This window comes from Stenella coeruleoalba (genome assembly GCF_951394435.1).
Source record: "Stenella coeruleoalba genome assembly, chromosome: 14".
NCBI lineage: Eukaryota > Metazoa > Chordata > Mammalia > Artiodactyla > Delphinidae > Stenella > Stenella coeruleoalba.
The window spans coordinates 60,226,772-60,246,850 of NC_137160.1; the positions used below are offsets into that span (position 1 = coordinate 60,226,772).

At 45.3% G+C, this 20,079-nt stretch overlaps 1 protein-coding gene across 1 annotated transcript in view; it reads left to right on the plus strand.

The window, feature by feature from the left end:
• Window positions 1-20,079, plus strand: part of RAB31 (RAB31, member RAS oncogene family) — a 112,429-nt gene that overhangs the window by 82,657 nt on the left and 9,693 nt on the right. The window contains exon 6 of the mRNA XM_079943533.1: window positions 12,538-12,647. Within this exon, the coding sequence (XP_079799659.1) occupies window positions 12,538-12,647 (110 nt within the window). The remainder of the gene's footprint in view (window positions 1-12,537; window positions 12,648-20,079) is intronic.

Here is a 20,079-nt window from a genome sequence, read left to right on the forward strand (position 1 = left end):
GGCTTAGTTGCTCCGCGGTTTGTGGGATCTTCCTGGACCAGGGATCCAGCCCATGTCCCCTGTACTGGCAGGCGGATTCTTAACCACTTTGCCACCAGGGAAGTCCCTACGTTACATTCAAAATGGTAAAGCGGAGGCCCTGAACCAAGGTGGCGGAGTAGAAGGACGTGCTCTCACTCCCTCTTGCGAGAACACCACAGTCACAACTAACTGCTGAACAGTCATCGACAGGAAGACACTGGAATTCACCAAAAAAGATAACCCACATCCAAAGACAAAGGAGAAGCCACAATGAGAAGGTAGGAGGGGTGCAATCACAATAAAATCAAATCCCATAACTGCTGGGTGGGTGACTCACAAACTGGAGAGCACTTATACCACAGAAGTCCACCCACTGGAGTGAAGGTTCTGAGCCCCACGTCAGGCTTCTGAAGCTGGAGGTCTGGCAACGGGAGGAGGAATTCCTAGAGAATCAGACTTTGAAGGCTAGCGGGATTTGACTGCAGGACTCTGACAGGGCTGGGGGAAACAGAGACTGCGCTCTTGGAGGGCACACACAAAGTAGTGTGCGCATCAGGACCCAGGGGAGACGGAACCAGACCTACCTGCTAGTGTTGGAGGATCTCCTGCAGAGGCGGGGGGTGGCTGTGGCTCACCGTGAGGACAAGGACACTGGCAGCAGAAGTTCTAGGAAGTACTTCTTGGCATGAGCCCTCCCAGAGTCCGCCATTAGCCCCACCAAAGAGCCCAGGTAGGCTCCAGTGTTGGGTTGCCTCAGGCCAAAGAACCAACAGGGAGGGTACCCAGCCCCACCCATCAGCAGTCAAACAGATTAAAGTTTTACTGAGCTCTGCCCACCAGAGCAACAGTCAGCTCTACCCACCACCAGTCCCTCCCATCAGGAAACTTGCACAAGCCTCTTAGATAGCCTCATCCGCCATAGGGCATACAGCAGAAGCAAGAAGAACTACAATCCTGCAGCCTGCGGAACAAAAACCACATTCACAGAAAGATAGACAAGATGAAAAGGCAGAGGGCTATGTACCAGATGAAGGAACAAGATACAACCCCAGGAAAACAACTAAATGAAGTGGAGATAGGCAACCTTCCAGAAAAAGAATTCACAATAATGATAGTGAAGATGATCCAGGACCTTGGAAAAAGAATGGAGGCAAAGATCGAGACGATGCAAGAAATGTTTAACAAAGACCTAGAAGAATTAAGGAACAAGCAAACAGATGAACAATACAATAACTGAAATGAAAACCACACTGTTAGGAATCAATAGCAGAATAACTGAGGCAGAAGAACGGATAAGTGACTTGGAAGACAGAATGGTGGAATTCACTGCTGTGGAACAGAATAAAGAAAAAAGAATGAAAAGCAATGAAGGCAGCCTAAGAGACCTCTGGGACAACATTAAACGTTATAGGGGTCCCAGAAGGAGAAGAGAGAGAGAAAGGACCCGAGGAAATATTTGAAGAGATTATAGTCGAAAACTTCCCTAACATGGGAAAGGAAATAGCCACCCAAGTCCAGGAAGCACAGAGTCCCATACAGGATAAACCCAAGGAGAAACACACCAAGACACATAGTAATCAAATTGGCAAAAATTAAAGACAAAGAAAAATTATTGAAAGCAGCAAGGGAAAAATGACAAATAACATACAAGGGAACTCCCATAAGGTTAACAGCTGATTTCTCAGCAGAAACTCTGCAAGCCAGAAGGGAGTGGCATGATGTACTTAAAGTGATGAAAGAGAAGAACCTACAACGAAGATTACTCTACCCAGCAAGGATCTCATTCAGATTCGATGGAGAAATCAAAAGCTTTACAGACAAGCAAAAGCTAAGAGAATTCAGCACCACCAAACCAGCTCTACAACAAATGCTAAAGGAACTTCTCTAAGTGGGAAACACAAGAGAAGAAAAGGACCTACAAAAACAAACCCAAATTTCTCCAAAGAAGATATACGGACTGCCAACAAACACATGAAAGAATGCTCAACATCATTAATCATTAGAGAAATGCAAATCAAAACTACAATGAGATATCATCTCACACCAGTCAGAATGGCCATCATCAAAAAATCTAGAAACAATAAATGCTGCAGAGGGTGTGGAGAAAAGGGAACACTCTTGCACTGCTGGTGGGAATGTGAATTGGTTCAGCCACTATGGAGAACAGTATGGAGGTTCCTTAAAAAACTACAAATAGAACTACCATATGACCCAGCAATCCCACTACTGGGCATATACCCTGAGAAAACCGAAATTCAAAAAGAGTATTGTACCAAAATGTTCATTGCAGCTCTATTTACAATAGCCCGGAGATGGAAACAACCTAAGTGCCCATCATCGGATGAATGGATAAAGAAGATGTGGCACATATATACAATGGAATATTACTCAGCCATAAAAAGAAACGAAATTGAGCTATTTGTAATGAGGTGGATAGACCTAGAGTCTGTCATACAGAGTGAAGTAAGTCAGAAAGAAAAAGACAAATACCGTATGCTAACACAAATATATGGAATTTAAGGGGAAAAAAATGTCATGAAGAACCTAGGGGTAAGGCAGGAATAAAGACGCAGACCTCCTAGAGAACGGACTTGAGGTTATGGGGAGGGGGAAGGGTGAGCTGTGACAGGGCGAGAGAGAGTCATGGACATATACACACTAACAAACGTAGTAAGGTAGATAGCTAGTGGGAAGCAGCCGCATGGCACAGGGATATTGGCTCAGTGCTTTGTGACAGCCTGGAGGGGTGGGATAGGGAGGGTGGGAGGGAGGGAGACGCAAGAGGGAAGAGATATGGGAACATATGTATATGTATAACTGATTCACTTTGTTATAAAGCAGAAACTAACACACCATTGTAAAGCAATTGTACCCCAATAAAGATGTTAAAAAAAAAATAAAACCCAAAACAATTAATAAAATGGTCATAGGAACATACATATTGATAATTACCTTAAACGTGAATGGATTAAATGCTCCAACCAAAAGACATACCTTTGCTGAATGGATACAAAAACAAGACCCATATATATGCTGTCTACAAGAGACCCACTTCAGACCTAGGGAGACATACAGAATGAAAGTGAGGGATGGAAAAAGATATTCCACGCTAATGGAAATCAAAAGAAAGCTGGAGTAGCAATACTCATATCAGATAAAATAGACTTTAAAATAAAGAATTTTACAGGAGACAAGGAAGGGCACTACATAATGATCAAGGGGTCAATCCAAGAAGAAGATATAACAATTATAAATATATATGTACCCAACATAGGAGCACCTCAATACATAAGGCAACTGCTAACAGCTATAAAAGAGGAAATTGACAGTAACACAATAATAGTGGGGGACTTTAATACCTCACTTACACCAATGGACAGATCATCCAAAGTGAAAATAAATAAGGAAACAGAAGCTTTAAATGACACAATAGACCAGATAGATTTAACTGATATTTATAGGACATTCTATCCAAAAACAGCAGATTACACTTTCTTCTCAAGTGCACATGGAACATTCTCCAGGATAGATCACATCTTGGGTCACAAATCAAGCCTCAGTAAATTTAAGAAAATTGAAATCATATCAAGCCTCTTTTCTGACCACAACGCTATGAGATTAAAATGAATTACAGGGAAAACGTAAAAATCACAAACACATGGAAGCTAAACAATACGTTACTAAGTAACCAAGAGATCACCGGAGAAATCAAAGAGGAAATCAAAAAATACCTAGAGACAAATGACAATGAAAACACGACAATCCAAAACCTATAGGATGCAGCAAAAGCAGTTCTAAGAGGGAAGTTTATAGCAATACAAGCCTACCTCAAGAAATAAGAAAAATCTCAAATAAACAATCTAACCTTACACCTAAAGGAACTAGAGGAAGAAGAACAAACAAAACCCAAAGTTAGCAGAAGGAAAGAAATCATAAAGATCAGATCAGAAATAATTGAAATACAAATGAAGAAAACAATAGCAAAGATCAATAAAACTAAAAGCTGGTTCTTTGAGAAGATAAACAAAATTGATAAACCATTAGCCAGACTCATCAAGAAAAAGAGGAAGAGGACTCAAATCAATAAAATTACAAATGAAAAAGAAGTTACAACAGACACCGCAGAAATACAAACCATCCTAAGAGACTACTACAAGCAACTCTATGCCAATAAAATGGACAACCTGGAAGAAATGGACAAATTCTTAGAAAAGTATAACCTTCCAAGACTGAACCAGGAAGAAATAGAAAATATGAACAGACCAATCACAAGCAATTAAATTGAAGCTGTGATTAAAAATCTTCTGACAAACAAAAGTTCAGGACCAGATGGCTTCACAGGTGTATTCTATCAAACATTTAGAGAAGAGCTAACACCCATCCTTCTCAAGCTCTTCCAAAAAATTGCGGAGGAAGGAACACTCCCAAGCTCATTCTATGAGGCCACCATCACCCTGATACCAAAATCAGACAAAGATACTACAAAAAAAGAAAATTACAGACCAATATCACTGATGAATATAGATACAAAAATCCTCAACAAAATACTAGCAAACAGAATCCAACAACACATTAAAAGGATCATATACCATGATCAAGTGGGATTTATCCCAGGGATGCAAGGATTCTTCAATATATGCAAATCAATCAATGTGATACACCATGTTAACAAATTGAAGAATAAAAACCATATGATCATCTCAATAGATGCAGAAAAAGCTTTTGACAAAATTCAACACTGATTTATGATAAAAACTCTCCAGAAAGTGGGCATAGAGGGAACCTACCTCAACATAATAAAGGACGTATACAACAAACCCACAGCAAACATCATTCTCAATAGTGAAAAACTGAAAGCATTTCCTGTAAGATCAGGAACAAGACAAGGATGTCCACTCTCACCACCATTATTCAACATAGTTTTGGAATTCCTAGCCACGGCAATCAGAGAAGAAAAAGAAATAAAAGGAATCCAAGTTGGAAAAGAAGTAAAACTGTCACTGTTTGCAGATGACATGATACTATACATGGAGAATCCTAAAGATGCCACCAGAAAACTACTAGAGCTAATCAATGAATTTAGTAAAGTTGCAGGATACAAAATAAATGCACAGAAATCTCTTGCATTCCTATACACTAAAAACGAAAGACCAGAAAGAGAAATTAAGGAAACAATCCCATTCACCATTGCAACAAGAAGAATAAAATACCTAGGAATAAACCTACCTAGGGAGACAAAAGACCTGTATGCAGAAAACTATAAGACACTGATGAAAGAAATTAAAGATGATACCAACAGATGGAGAGATAAACTGTGTCTTGGATTGGAAGAATCAACATTGTGAAAATGACTATACTACCCAAAGCAATCTACAGATTCAGTGCAATCCCTATCAAATTACCAATGGCATTTTTTACAGAACTAGAACAAAAAATCTTAAAATTTTTATGGAGACACAAAAGACCCCGAATAGCCAAAGCAGTCTTGAGGGAAGAAAGCGGAGCTGGAGGAATCAGACTCTCTGACTTCAGACTATACTACAACTTACAGTAATCAAGACAATATGGTACTGGCACAAAAACAGAAATATAGATCAATGGAACAAGATAGAAAGCCCAGAGATAAACCCACGCATATGGTCAACTAATCTATGACAAAGGAGGCAAGGATATGCAGTGGAGAAAAGACAGCCTCTTCAATAAGTGGTGCTGGGAAAACTGGACTGCTGCATGTAAAAGAATGAAATTAGAACACTCCCTAACACCATACACAGAAATAAACTCAAAATGGATTAGAGACCTAAATATAAGACTGGGCACTATAAAACTCTTAGAGGAAAACATAGGAAGAACACTCTTTGACATAAACCACAGCAAGATCTTTTTTGATCCATCTCCTAGAGAAATGGAGATAAAAACAAAAATAAATGGGACCTAATGAAACTTCAAAGCTTTTGCACAGCAAAGGAAACCATAAACAAGACGAAAAGACAGCCCTCAGAATGGGAGAAAATATTCACAAACGAATCACTGGACAAAGGATTAATTTCCAAAATATGTAAACAGCTCATGCAGCTCAATATTAAAAAAACAAACAACCCAATCCAAAAATGGGCAGAAGACCTAAATAGACATTTCTCCAAGGAAGACATACAGATGGCCAAGAAGCACATGAAAAGCTGCTCAACATCACTAATCATTAGAGAAATGCAAATCAAAACTACAATGAGGTATCACCTCACACCAGTTAGAATGGGCATCATCAGAAAATCTACAAACAACAAATGCTGGAGAGGGTGTGGAGAAAAGGGAACCCTCTTGCACTGTTGGTGGGAATGTAAATTGATACAGCCACTTTGGAGAACAGTATGGAGGTTCCTTAAAAAACTAAAAATAGAATTACCATATGATCTAGCAATCCCACTACTGGGCATATACCCAGAGAAAACCATAATTCAAAAAGACACATGCACTGCAATGTTCATTGCAGCACTATTTACAATAGCCAGGTCATGGAAGCAACCTAAATGCCCATTGACAGGCAAATGGATAAAGAAGATGTGGTACATATATACAATGGAATATTACTCAGCCATAAAAAGAAGCGAAATTGGGTCATTTGTTGAGACGTGGATGGATCTAGGGACTGTCATACAGAGTGAAGTAAGTCCAAAGAGAAAAACAAATATCGTATATTAACGCATATATGTGGAACCTAGAAAAATGGTACGATGAACCGGTATGCAGGTCAGAAATAGACACACAGATGTAGAGAACAAACGTATAGACACCAAGGGGGGAAAGCCGCGGGGGGTGGGTGGTGGTGTGATGAATTGGGTGATTGGGATTGACATGTATACACTGATGTGTATAAAATTGATGACTAATAAGAACCTGCTTATAAAAAAATAAAGTCAAAAATAAGTAAAATAAAATAAAATGGTAAAGCGTTCGCCCATCTGGCAGCGCGGGGGCTAAGGCCTGAGCGAGGGAGACATGATGAGGCTGTTTTACTGAAGGAGAACATTTTACTTCTGTGAGCAGCACGTTGAGCTACCTTCCTCACGTTGGCCACTGACTAGGATACCTGTCATTCAGAGATTCTGAACGAGAATTCACTGCCACAGTACTGCTCTTCTGCACGGGAGGCCCAGTGGAGCTCACCTGTCTCCGTTGACTTTCAGGAGGGACACAGGAGGTGAGCTTGCCGGTGAACGCCTAGGTGCAGAGTGCTGTTCTGCCCTGGCCTGCAGGTTGGATGCACCTCCTGACAGGTGGGGCCCAGGAGCTCCTTCTTGGGATCCCTGACCTCCTCTCCCCCTGCCACCCGTGGAGGAGGCTCATGGGGAATTAAATAGCCCTGGGGTTGGAATGAGTCAGCTGCCGTGTTGCCGGGTTACACCCACCAACAACAAAACACGGACCCTCACTGGGCGGCACAGCCTGTTGAGAAATCCGAAGCCACAAGAATGCTGTTTCCTGCCCTCCTGCCCCACGGGGAGCCTCCCAGGGCTGTGGGCTCTGCCTGAGTCCCAGACACATACCGTCCACGCTGCGTGGACCCCGTTGAAATATAACACCTGATGACCGTCCGAGCCTGGGGCTGGGAGGAGATGCCCCCTTTCCTGTGTTTTCAGCCCTAAGCCTCCCTCCTGGCCCTTTCAGAAGGCTGGGTGAGTCTTTGCCCCCCAGGACTTTTCCAGTTGTCCTTGTCAGCACTCCCCATCCTTCCTCCGAAGACCCCATGGTCCCTCTACCTCAGTCCTCCTCTCTGCTGAAGGCCAGTGGGGGTGACTGTCACTCAGTCATTCAGTGGGTACTTACCAATCACCTCCTAGGTGCCTGGCACTGCTAGGATCCTGGCCCCTTAAAAACAAAACGTGATCCCGATCGTAGGAGATCCACAGCCCGTTAGGGAGACAGAATCTCACCAGGATGATGGCAGCCCCCAGGCTGCTCTCGAGGAGGGGGTGCTGCGCGGAGCTCTCCAGGAGGCCACGTGGAAGCGGGTGGGGAGGGGTGGACCAGAGCAGGTGCAAGGTCCAGAAACAGACGTGAGCACAGCAAGGTCCCAGAGCGGCTGTCCTGTCGGGCATGAACAGGGAGGACTCAGGCAGGAAGCCTCGTCCTGCTAAGGCACTGGGTTTCATTGGTTGGAAGACATGGAAGAATTCTATTCACGGGAATACTTGATGGATCTGTAGTTTTGAGAGATCCCCACGGTGGGCCTGGGAGTGATAGATTGCAGGAGACTGGAGGACCAGTTAGAGGCAGCAGCAGAAACCTGAGTGATGGAGACGAGGGCCTGATCACTTCGGGCTGAGAGGGGAGGGGACGCCTTGTAGGCACCTCCAGGGCTTTGGGCCTAGGAAACAGCAGGTTTACAGGGAGAGCCGCCGGTTGGTGGCTGAAAGGCGGTGAGTATAAATAGAGAAGTGATGGTTTCCAAGCCCCTTTGCTTTCCACACGGCTATGAGCCCTCTGAGGCTGTAACCGCATGCCCAACACAGGCCAGTCTGCTGGAGGCAGCCGCCCATCCCACATCCTGACCCGTAATGCTTTCACCAGCACCCCCGCCCCGCTGTCACCCAGCTCTGCACGCTCATCCCGACTCCGTTTCTTCTTATGGTCCCTGGAAGTTGGTGTCTTTCTCCGTGGTCTCCAGGGTGACTTCTGGGAGTCCTGACTTTGTGTATGTAGCTTCATCTTGAAAGTCTGAAAATACTCTTTCCCATCAAAATGGACTAGCTGTGTGTTTATCCCTTGGCTTGGGCGGACTCGTTTCAGTTTACCTCTTTAAGGCCTATCACAGCGCCCAGCCTGTGGCAGACATTCGGTAAATATTTGTTGAAAGAAATGAAGGAAAGTCATGGATGCCATGTCTCCTGTGATGGTGATTACAGAAGACCGGTTGATGCTGACGCCTTCCAGTCTCCCCGGGCTGTGTGTGGCCTCCCCCGAGACACAGCTGGGGGGTTCCAAGGTCACCGAATGGTCACACATCTACCAGGGGCCCCGAGGAAGCAGCCACTCACCTCCGCAGGGTTCTCCTTTCAGATTGTAGCTGTACCATTTGTTCCAGCGACAATTCTTGGACACCAACCAGGTGTCCCGCAGCTCAGCACATTTCTGATGCTGGCTGACCCACAGTTAACACCGACCCCATGGGTCATGAACTCGGTCCCACGAGACTACCCGCCCCTTCAGACGCCAGCTCAGGTCTTGGTTATCCCCAAGTCACCCACGCTTCTGCGCAGCAGACGACGCATTTTGGGGGTCCATGACTGGCCCGCCCAGGTTCAATAATTCACTAGAACAGACAGAACTCAAGAAAGCACTAGACTTATGATTCATTTTTATAAAGGGTACAACTCAAGACCAGGCAAATGGAAGAGACACATAAGACAAGGTTTCGGGGGCAGGGAGGGGCTGTTATGTGGAGCTCTAATGCCCTCTCCGGGCACCCCACCCTCCCAGCACCTCCGTGTGTCCACCAGCCCGCAGCTCCCCACGCCTTGCGTTCGAGGCTTCGTATTGAGCTGTCATTACTTGGTCGTGACTGATTAAGTCTCCAGCCCCCGCCCAAGGTTGGGAGTAGGGTTGAAAGTTCCCCCTCCTCTAGTCAGCTGGGCAACCAGCTCCGGGTCCTGCAGCCACTTCTGACACGGCCCCACCCCATCAGAAACTCAGGTGTGGTCTCCTGGGGGCTCTTAATGAATAACAAAGACGCCGACCCCTGGGGAAACTCCATGGGCTTCAGGAGTTCTGCACCAAGAACCAGGGACAAAGACATATTTCGTGTGATATCACCATGGTGAGACACACTTTCTCAGACCCAGGAGTGGGTGGTCCTTCTAATCTCAGGTCATTTAAGAGGAGCGGGACTTGCCTGGCCTCCAGACTCCTGGCATGAGAACCTGTTCTACAGGACGGGCTGCACCTGGCCCTGCCTCCGCCCCTCCTCCAGCGTGCTGCAGTTTGGGGTTCTTTCTTTGTCTGTAAAGATCGAAGGAACGGCTTCTGGAATGTGGGTGCCTGTTTGCTCGTTGTGACAGGAGCAAAGGGGGCAGAGCCAGAGGGCCCCGCGTTGGCCCCTGTCTCTGCCCCGAGTCACTGTGTCACCTTGGCAAGTCATTTGTTTAACGAGACCCGTTTCGAAACCTGGGGGAGATCTGAGGACGCGCTTCTCTCTGCATTTCAGGGCCCAGCATTGTTGGCTCTGAGAGAACTAACCCTTCTCGGAGGTTTACTGTGGTCCTCGGGATGGATAGGTTGTATTGCATTGCAAGTGACTTTGTTCTCACCGTAACCCTGGCAGAAACTTTTCTGCTCGTCTTCGTCCAGCGAGCGGGCTGATGAGAGGGGAGTTAAGAACGCAGGGGAGGTGTCGCTGCAGCTTCCTTGGTTGCCAGATGGGCCCCTTCCCCAGGGAGAGATGAGCAAACACAGCCCGTCTTATCTGCTCCACCTTTGGTCAGAGAGGAGCCCCACCCTTCAATTTGTGGTTTGATAAAGACTGCCAGGAAGACAGAAGAAATAGGGTGACTTGCCAAACTGAACCTAGACAAGCCCTCTTCTGAAATATTTCAACTGTAAAATTCACCGCCACCAAAAAACTGAAGACTTATTTTTAATAACTGAGAGGCCCGGGGCTTGTCTGTTAGAACACAAGAAAGAGGGTAGATTCGGGAGGGTCATTTTGCCCGGTGCATCTTTGGTGAGAATGATAACTCAAGTGCAGATTCCAGCTGACACTCAGGAGGCCTCTTTTCTCCTGGGACCACCGTCTTGAAGGTGGCAGTGGGACCCTTTCCCAGGAAGTGCCTGAAAAGTCCTCCTCTCATATGATTTGGGGTCTGGAGAGAATTTAAATGCCAGGTAGAAGTTGCCCAGTAACTTTTTTTTTAATATACATTTATTTTATTTCTGGCTGCACTGGGTCTTCGTTGCTGCGCGTGGGCTTTCTCTAGTTGCGGCGAGCGGGGGCTACTCTTCGTTGCGGTGCACGGGCTTCTCATTGTGGTGGCTTCTCTTGTTGCGGAGCACGGGCTCTAGGCACGTGGGCTCAATAGTTGTGGTGCACGGGCTTAGTCGCTCCGCGGCATATGAGATCTTCCTGGACCAGGGCTCGAACCCATGTGCCCTGCATTGGCAGGAGGATTCTTAACCACTGCGCCACCAGGGAAGCCCTTCCCAGTAACTTTATGCACCGGTTGAAACCATCGATGAGGCCTGTAGAAGAACTGCCCTCCCAGTTTTGATTTTCCCTGCCCTCTGCCCTTTCCCTGTAGCATCCCCCTAGCCCAGCCCTGCATTCTCTTGCCTGCAGTACTGGAGGAGCTGGTGAACTCTCCCCTGCCTCCCCGTCTAGTCCCTTTCGTGCCCCTGTTTCCCTAGGATGTGGAGCTGATCCTGTCGCTGGCCCTCCGTGACCACTAGGTGCCCACCTGCCCGTCCACGATCCCTGCTGGACCCTCTCAGCCCCATCACTGACTTTCTCTGCACTCAGACCCCACGTCCTTCATTGTCAACCCTCCATTGTACCCAAGGCAGTGCTGGCTGGGTGCAGAGTTGACTTTCCATGGCACCGGGGATGGGGGAATGAGGGCGCTCCCCACCTGGGGGGCCTTTGTCAGGCTGCTGTATCACAGGCCCTGGTCCATGTTCTCACTGCCGCTCGTGGCCACACTTCAGTGACCTCCTCCAAGGCACCTGCCTGGGTTCCGTTGATCAAATGCATGGCTCTCCACCCCGCTACTCCTGAGCACTTTGCTGTCCACACAGATATGACAATGTTGTTCCTTCGCGTGTCTGTGGGTGTGTGTGTCTTCGCTCTCAAGTGTAGATTCCAAAAGGCAGGGACTAGGGTTTTCTCTACACCTGAAAGAAAGGCTGGCATACAACAGCACTCACTAAATATTGGTTGAATACATCAGTAAACTTCTGGAGAACAGGCACTGTGTCTTTTTAAATGTTTGGATCCACCGCAGTATGTTCACATGAAAAGTACATCAATAAATGTCTTTTTAGATTATTCATCTAAATGTGCCGTTGGAGTTGTGAACATGCTCACTGCCAAACTTCCAGATCATGTCACATATTTTCTCTGATTTATAAAAGGCAATATATGGAAATCCTTAGAAAAACATGTATGCATGCATGCGCACATACACAAATTTTTAAAAATATTGAGTCATTATTATGGGAAAAAATTTTGGAATCAATCCTAACTCCGAAAGCTGGCCTTACTCCTAAAACCTTTTCCTACTGTTCTGGAGTTCTTTCCTTCGGTGGGACCGGGGACAGTAGTTTATCTCCATGTATGCCAGAGAGCAGGTTTTAAACTTGAAAAAGCCTCACCCATCTTAGGTTTCCAATACTTGCTGAGCAACCGAGTTATTATTCTGCAGGACCACAAGGGAGCTGTTTGCACGTGAGCTTTTTCTTTGCTCTGTCGGGTTATTTATCCTGTACAAACGAGCATTCATCTCTGTCTGGGTTTGCCCTCTTTTCCAGGGAGGTGCCCTTGAAGGATGCTAAGGAGTATGCAGAGTCCATTGGTGCTGTTGTGGTTGAGACCAGTGCAAAGAACGCAATTAATATAGAAGAGCTCTTTCAAGGAATCAGTAAGTACCTGATTTGTGTTTTCCGCATGGCTTGCGTTTTTATGCTCTGGGAGTCAGAGGATAAAAACCAGGGAGCTCCAGAGGAGAGCACTTCCTCTGCGTGAATTTGTTCGATGCCACAGATACTAAACCCTGCAGTTCTGCCCTGGTTACTGCAGACCCACACGGTGCATCCTCATTCTCCATCTCTACGAGTCTGTGGTTTCACCGGCCGAGTCTGGGTTTCGTGAATCAAAATGAAGTAATCCTGTTGAAAAATAAAATGTATTTTGATCAAAGAATTATATATTTTATAGCATTTTATGTTAGTATGTCCAGGGGAGGAGAAAGAAAATAGAGAGTGATAAAGGTATAGAAAACCAAAATCACCCATGAAACTGAGTGACTCTGGGCAAACGAAACAAGAGAAGCTTTCAGTCATTTCTTTTGCCTGGTGACTGTCGGCAAGAAGTGGTGTCTTCATCCCACGTGACCTGAAGTTGGGAGGTGGGTGGAGAGTTGGTGTGGAAAACTTTTCCTCATTTCTGATGAGTTTTTTAATTGAAGTATAGTTGATTTACAATGTCATGTTAGTTTCAGGTGTACAGCAAAGTCATTCAGTTATACGTGTGTGTGTATATATATATATATATATATATATATATATATATACTTCTTTTCAGATTCTTTTCTCTTACAGGTTATTACAAGATATTAAGCACAGTCCCCTGTGCTGTACAGTAGGTCCTTATTGGTTATCTATTTTATAGATAGTAGTGTGTGTATGTCAATCCCAAACTCCTAGTTTATCCCTCCCCTTTCCGCTTTGGTGACCATAAGTTTGTTTTCTGTGTCTGTGAGCTGTTTCTGTTTTGTAAATAAATTCATTTGCATTTGTTTTTTTTACACTCCACACGTAAGAAGTGATATCATACGGTATTTGTCGTTCTCTGCCTGGCTTACTTCACTCAGCATGATCATCTCTGGGTCCATCTGATCAGTTACTGATGGAAGCTGATGGCTCTTGTCTTTGTCCCCAGTCCTGGGTCGTGTTTGCTTCCCTATCTTTATGTTGGTCTCACGAATAACCTTTATCTGCGGCTGTTCCCCAGCCGACGGCCAGCTTGAACCTGCACAGCTTCCTTGGTAACAGCTTTTCCATCCTGGATCCCCCCAGAGAGCGACCTGCCGGTGGCTGTCTCGAGAAACTGTGTCCTGAGATGCCCTCGGAGCGTGTGCCTAGCCAGGTGCAGGGAGCCAAAGTCCTGGGGTGCCCGTCTCAGGAAAGCCGAACCCCAGAACAGTTGGCTGGGCTGCAGGCAATTCCAGAAGGGAATTCCAGAAGGGAAACTGATGTTTTGGTCTCCATGCGGCCTGCAGTCCCTGTTGGCAAACCTCTCAGAGGCAGAGGGGCCGTGCTTCCCAGGACAGATTTGAGTTCCTTTCCGCTGGTTTTGGTTTGTTACTTCAGACTCTGAGAACCCACAGCAGGGAATATTTTGCTTGTTTCTCTTGGCTTGAAGGAGACTTCACCGCACATGAGGAGCTCTGACCTGGGTTACTTACAGGGCCCAGGAACACGCGAAAGAAGCAGTGGAGCTCTCTGCAGCCCTGGTCCCACTTGTTCGCCAGGGTCCACATCCACTTCCCTTCCTTCCTCCTTCAGAAGGATTTGTATTCATGCTGTGGTTTCACCCTCAAAACAATAGTATTCTCTGAGCTCTCGGGTCTTGGAGGTTGGACTCTCGCGCGCCAGGGCTGTAGTTTTACGTTGGAAACCCCACATCCTCAGACTCCTGGTCCTGCCTGAAATTGGGCCGTGGGTGCAGGGCTGCGCCGTGTGAGTCTGGGTGACGTCTAAGAGGGTTTGGATTGAGCTCATTCCGCTAACCTCGTATTTCTTCAAACTCTGTCTTTTCTGGGGACGTTCAGCTTTTCTGGTACGTCAGGCTAGTTGTACAGCTGGTAAACATTTTGTTTTTATGAATATGTATTAGTGGTTTTAATTAATGCAGCAGGAGAGCTGCTGACAACTGTGACATTCACAGCCATCCCTGTGCAGCTCCTGGTATTTTCCAGAGCCCTCTCCCCCGCATCCACGCAGCTCTGTGTACCTGAAATTCATCTTGGGATTTCTGCACGAGCTAGGGGACCTTCCGAGGTTTCTGCAAAGTCATGCTTTCGATATAAAATGACATAAGGACTTCAAGGAAGAAAACAAGCCTGAGCCCAAGCATTAGTCTCTCAACTCAAAAGCTAATTCCTTTGCTCTGTTCGGCCAGTATAAATCCCTTCATGCATATGAGGTCTTTATGGATCAAAGTGATGGAGACTTTGCATAAGGAATTCCTGAGAGCCTGGTGGGCTGCTTCATTTAATAAAAAAAAAACAAACGTTTTGCTTATAGCACTGGGCAATCATGGCTTCAAATCATTAATTCGTAGAGAAGCCATTGAATTCTTGTATCTCCTCATCTTCCACATCAAATAAACAGTTGTTTGTTTCTGTTTCATTAGACTTTGGTTAGAGTTACCTTAGCAAAGAAGCCTGTGGATACCCAGACAGTGGCGAGATGTCCGTCCATATTTATAATGTGCACCCTGGTGCCTCCCTGGCCTCTATTCCTTCAGGTGCATGTCTCCAGAGTGGGATGTTGTCACCCACTTACAGGTTAACTTAAAACACAGTACTGAGCGCATACATTACATTACATTACAGCAGACACCTCGTTTATTTTCCTGCCCCCTGTTCCAACTTGTATTACATATGCTCCTCCCTGAACTCAAAATAGGTCAAGATATTGCTGACACCTGTGCCCCCCAGAACAGGGTTGCAGAGACAACATGCCCGGGAGAGAGCAGTCACAGAAAACCATGCAGGAGGAGTGAGAAGAAAAGCCGTTAAAGAGGTGTGCTTAAGCAAAATTGATTCATACGGACTCAGAGCAAGAGACCAGCATTTCCCTCTTACATTCCCAGAAGGCCCGTAAGCCAGAAATGAGACAACTGTGTTTTGGGAACATAAGTTAATATATTTCATAACTGGAAATTGTTAGCAAAATACTGTTTTCAGACTGAAGCTGCCCTGTGAAGTGTTTGTGCTGCCCTTTGGGGTGGTCTGTGCACACTCCGTTCTCTGGTTGGCATCCTCCTGGTGCCCTTTTCCACCGCTCACTTTTGACCCGCTTTACTCAACAGTGTGTGGCTAATGTTCTTCGTGCATCTCCATTCAGAGTTGTTCTTTTTTTTCAGCCGCACCACGTGGCGTGTGGGATCTTAGTTCCCCAACCAGGGATCAGGCTCACACCCCCTGCACTGGAAATGCAGAGTCTTAACCACTGGACTGCCAGGGAAGTCCCATGGGGTTGTTCTTTTTTTTTTTCCTGGGTTTTTAGACCTTTAATTTGAACACTAACATTTTCCTCTTTGAGTTAAAACATAGGAAGGATTCTTAGCCAAGAAAATTATTGTCCACTGAGTTTTTAAATTGGTGTGTGGAAACAGCGAATACTCGACTGTTGTCCCAAACCTGTATGGTCTTCCCTATGAAACTACTCTGCCCGTCTCAGTCACCTTGAGAGGCAGGTGAGGAGCCCTGACAGCAGTAAAGGCTTCATCTTTGCTCCCTCCTTCGTACATTCGCTCTCTCCCGCCCCACCCTGCATGAGATGCCCCTCCCTTCCTCCCCACAGATGTTAATTCCCTGGAATCTCCTGCCTTCGTGAAGTCTCATGCATGGCTCTCCCCTTTGACTTGAGGTTCCTATGGTCTCTGCTCCATCACTCTGACACCTGGACATATGCTTTCTCTGAGTGATTCTCCAAGGGTTCCAGGTATGCGTCTCTTCTTCTGGTGAGCTGTAAGTCCTCTGGGAGCTGATCTCATTCTGGCACATTCCCCATAAAGATGAGGCTAGGAAATAAGAGCGTGCCCAATTGAGGTTTTTGAATCTGGACCTTCCAGCTCATCTCATGCTGTTCCAGGAGATAATATTTCAGTGGATTCACTAGATCAAGTGAAATGTGTCACTTTTCTATGGGTACTTAAGTTGGCTAGCACCAGGCCATGCTGGACACCAGGGACAGCCTGGGGAACAAAACAGACTGACGGTCGAGTGGAGAGACAGGCTGTGGGTACAGTCAAGTGGGTGTGTAATTACACATCGTAGTCAAGGCTGAGAAGCAAAAGTACAAGGACCGTGGGGACAGTTACAGGTGGGGACTTTAGATTGGCTGGGGAAGGTCTCCCCAGGGAGATGGTTTTAGGCTAGACCTGAAAAATGAGAAGAGGGCAGAGAGCTCACGAAGACCAGTCAGGCCAAGTGGACACGGTGTGTGAGTTCCTGAGGCAGGAAGTGGTGGAGCCTTTAAGGAAGAGAAAGGAGGTGGGTGGGCTGCAGGGTGGGAGCTCAGGAACCACATGTGGGGGGGGGGCGGAGGGGAAGGGGGTGTTAGAGACTGAGCCAGATGCTTGCAGGCCTTGTAGTGGGGAGATCCACCCTGGAGAATGTGTCTGGAGGAGGAGGATGCTGTTGTGGTCCTCTAGGAGAGAGGCCTGGATGAGGAGGAAAAACGTGGATGTGAATTTCAGAAGTCTTTTGGGAGTAGAACCAGGAACACTGGGTAGTGGTCCCAATGGGGAACAAGGAACAGCATGGTCCTGAGATGCACCCCAGGCTCCCTTCCCTGGAAGGAGGAAAGTGAGCACAGGAGCAAGTCCTCTGAGGCTGGATTTGCTAAGAGACTGGCAGACTGGATTCTGGAGCATGGGGAACACAAGGTTTGCTTTGTGGATTTCAACTCAAATCCCCTACTCTTTAGAAAGAATCTCTCCCTGAGGGCAAAAAGACTTGGGGCTGCAGGCTCAACAGAAACATGTCTGGATTGGGGCAGGACCTAGGCTGGACAGCTGTGCTTCTGCTCAGCTAACTTGAATACTGACTAGAGAACACAGGGTTTGTCCTGAACATCACATCTGGAGATGAAACTAGGCTTTTGTTTGTTGTTAGTTTGAGAACAAGGTGAGAAATATTCGTTTTTTTTTTAAGTGAATGTAATTAGAGGTACAAGCATATGAGTTTGGAAAAATTAGAATAGGGTGTTAACATGAAAGACAGGAACTTAAGGTTTATGGGCAGTAATCGTGTCTTGTCTGCAATCATTTGTTGCACAGAGTGTTAGCTATTTTAAGTCCACTGGATTTTGAAATTCTCTAGGTGGACACTTTTGGTTTGGAGCAGGTTAAAGAAAGTTTAAAACAAAACAAAACATATGCACATTTTATAATAGTACAGCAAACTGTCAAATGAAGGTAAGTTTAGCCTTTGTGGGACAAGGAAAGGACAAAGACAAAGCCTGTCCACTTTCTTAACCCCTCAAAAGTTAATTTACCAAATGCAATGATAGGAGACCTCTGCAAAAGAATGTAGTTTCAGAATGTGGGTAAGTTGGGTCTCAAAAGCCCTAAACATGCATATCTTTTATCCCAGTGATTCTAAAGAAGAAATTGACCAGGCGTGCAAAATGTAGTAATGATGTTTCACATAGAGCAAATTGTCATTCTGCGCCATTGTTGCAATTGCTTACATATATATTAGCTCATTAATGCACCGTTTGTCTTGTGAAATAGGCACTGTTATCATCCCTATTTTACATCTGAGGAAGCTGAGGTGTGGAGAGGTTTGTGATCTGCTCCAGGTCACAGAGGGTCAGGATTAGAAGCCAGGCAGCCGGGCTCCAGAACCCAGGCTCTCAACTGCGAGTCTGTGTCACTTCTCATTGCAGATGGCAGCTTATGGTAACAGTATTCATGATGGTGAAAAACAGGAAATGACTTAACTGTCCAACGCTTGGGAAATAATTTTTTAAAAATCATGGGACACCAGTATAAACTAGTGATTAAAAATGAGTTTGTAAATCTGTCTTTAGTGACATAAAAAGAGAAATGGTTGAGTGTGAAACCAAAGTTATAGAGCAGTTTGTATAATATCCTGATTTTATAAAATATGAACCATATAATATATAATAGTAAATATATTCTTCTGGGCAAATATTGGGAAGATACACACACATTAAAACGTCAACAGTGGTTGTTTCATGGCGGTGAGATTGCAGGGAACTTAACAAAAGACTTTATTACAGGAAAATTTAAACATATACACCAGTAAACTGAATAACATAATGAACCGTCACTACGGTCGTCACCTGGTGTCCTTGGAGGATTGCTTAGGACCCCAGCGAGGATCCTCAAGTCCCTTATATAAAAGGGTGTAGTATTTGTATATAGCCAAGCACATCCTGCCATATACTTTCAATAATCTCTAGATTACAAATAATACCTAAGACAATGTCAGTGCTACGCAAATAGTTGTAAATACAATGTAAATGCTATTCAAATAGTTGCCAATGTGGCAAATTCAACTTTTACTTTTTGGAACTTTCTGGAATTTTTTTTTTTCTCGAATATTTTCAGTCTGCGGTGAGTTGAATCTGCGGATACAGAACCTGCAGACATAGAGGGCAGACTGTACTCATAACCAAGCTGGTTTCATCCCTACCCCCCACTCCCCCCGACCCCCCACCTGTATTATTTAGAAGGGAATTCCAGACATCGTTTCATCTGTAAATATTCTCAGCATGTAACTTTTTTTTACATAAAACAATGACATGCTCACATTAATACTCATAATGCTATAATCATATTAATATCATCAAACATCCAGTGTTCAGATTTTCAATGGTTCATAATGATCATAACTGGTTTCTTTGTTTGCATTTTATAGTTTGTGTGGATCAGGAGGCAAATAAGCTCCACACACAGTGGATAAAATTGATAAAATTAGCTGGTGTGTCTTTTAAGCCCCTCCTTAGCAGTAGGTTCCCTCCTTGCAATTTCTTTATGCGAGCAGTTAGGTCAGTTGTCCTGATCCGAGTTGAACACACAATGGATTTTGCTGAGTTCCATTTTAGTACCGAGTGGTATTCCGTAACGTGAGTAAAAATTTGTTAGTCCATTCACCTAAACATTTGGGCTGTTTTCAGGTTTTGGCAATTAATTACAGGCAAGGCTGTGATGAGCTTTCGTGTACAAGTCTGTGTGGGTAAATACCTAGAAGTGGCGCAACTGGCTTATCTCACAGCTAATGGTTCACACTCTAAGGGTCCCCCAGACTGTGTTCCAAAGCAGTTTGAACATTTTACATTCCCACCACCAATACAGGAGAGCCCCAGTAGCTCCAGCTCCTTGCCAGCACGTGGAATGATCAGTTGATAAAATTTCAGTCATTCGAATGGGAATATAGTGGTCTCTCCTTGTGGTTTTGACATCCATCTTCCTAACGACAGGTTACGTTGAGTGCCTTTTCGTGTGCTTATTCGCAATCCTTGTGTCTTCTTTGGGGAAGTGTCTGTTCAACTTTTGCCCGTTTTGTATTGAGTTGTTTTCTTATTATTGGG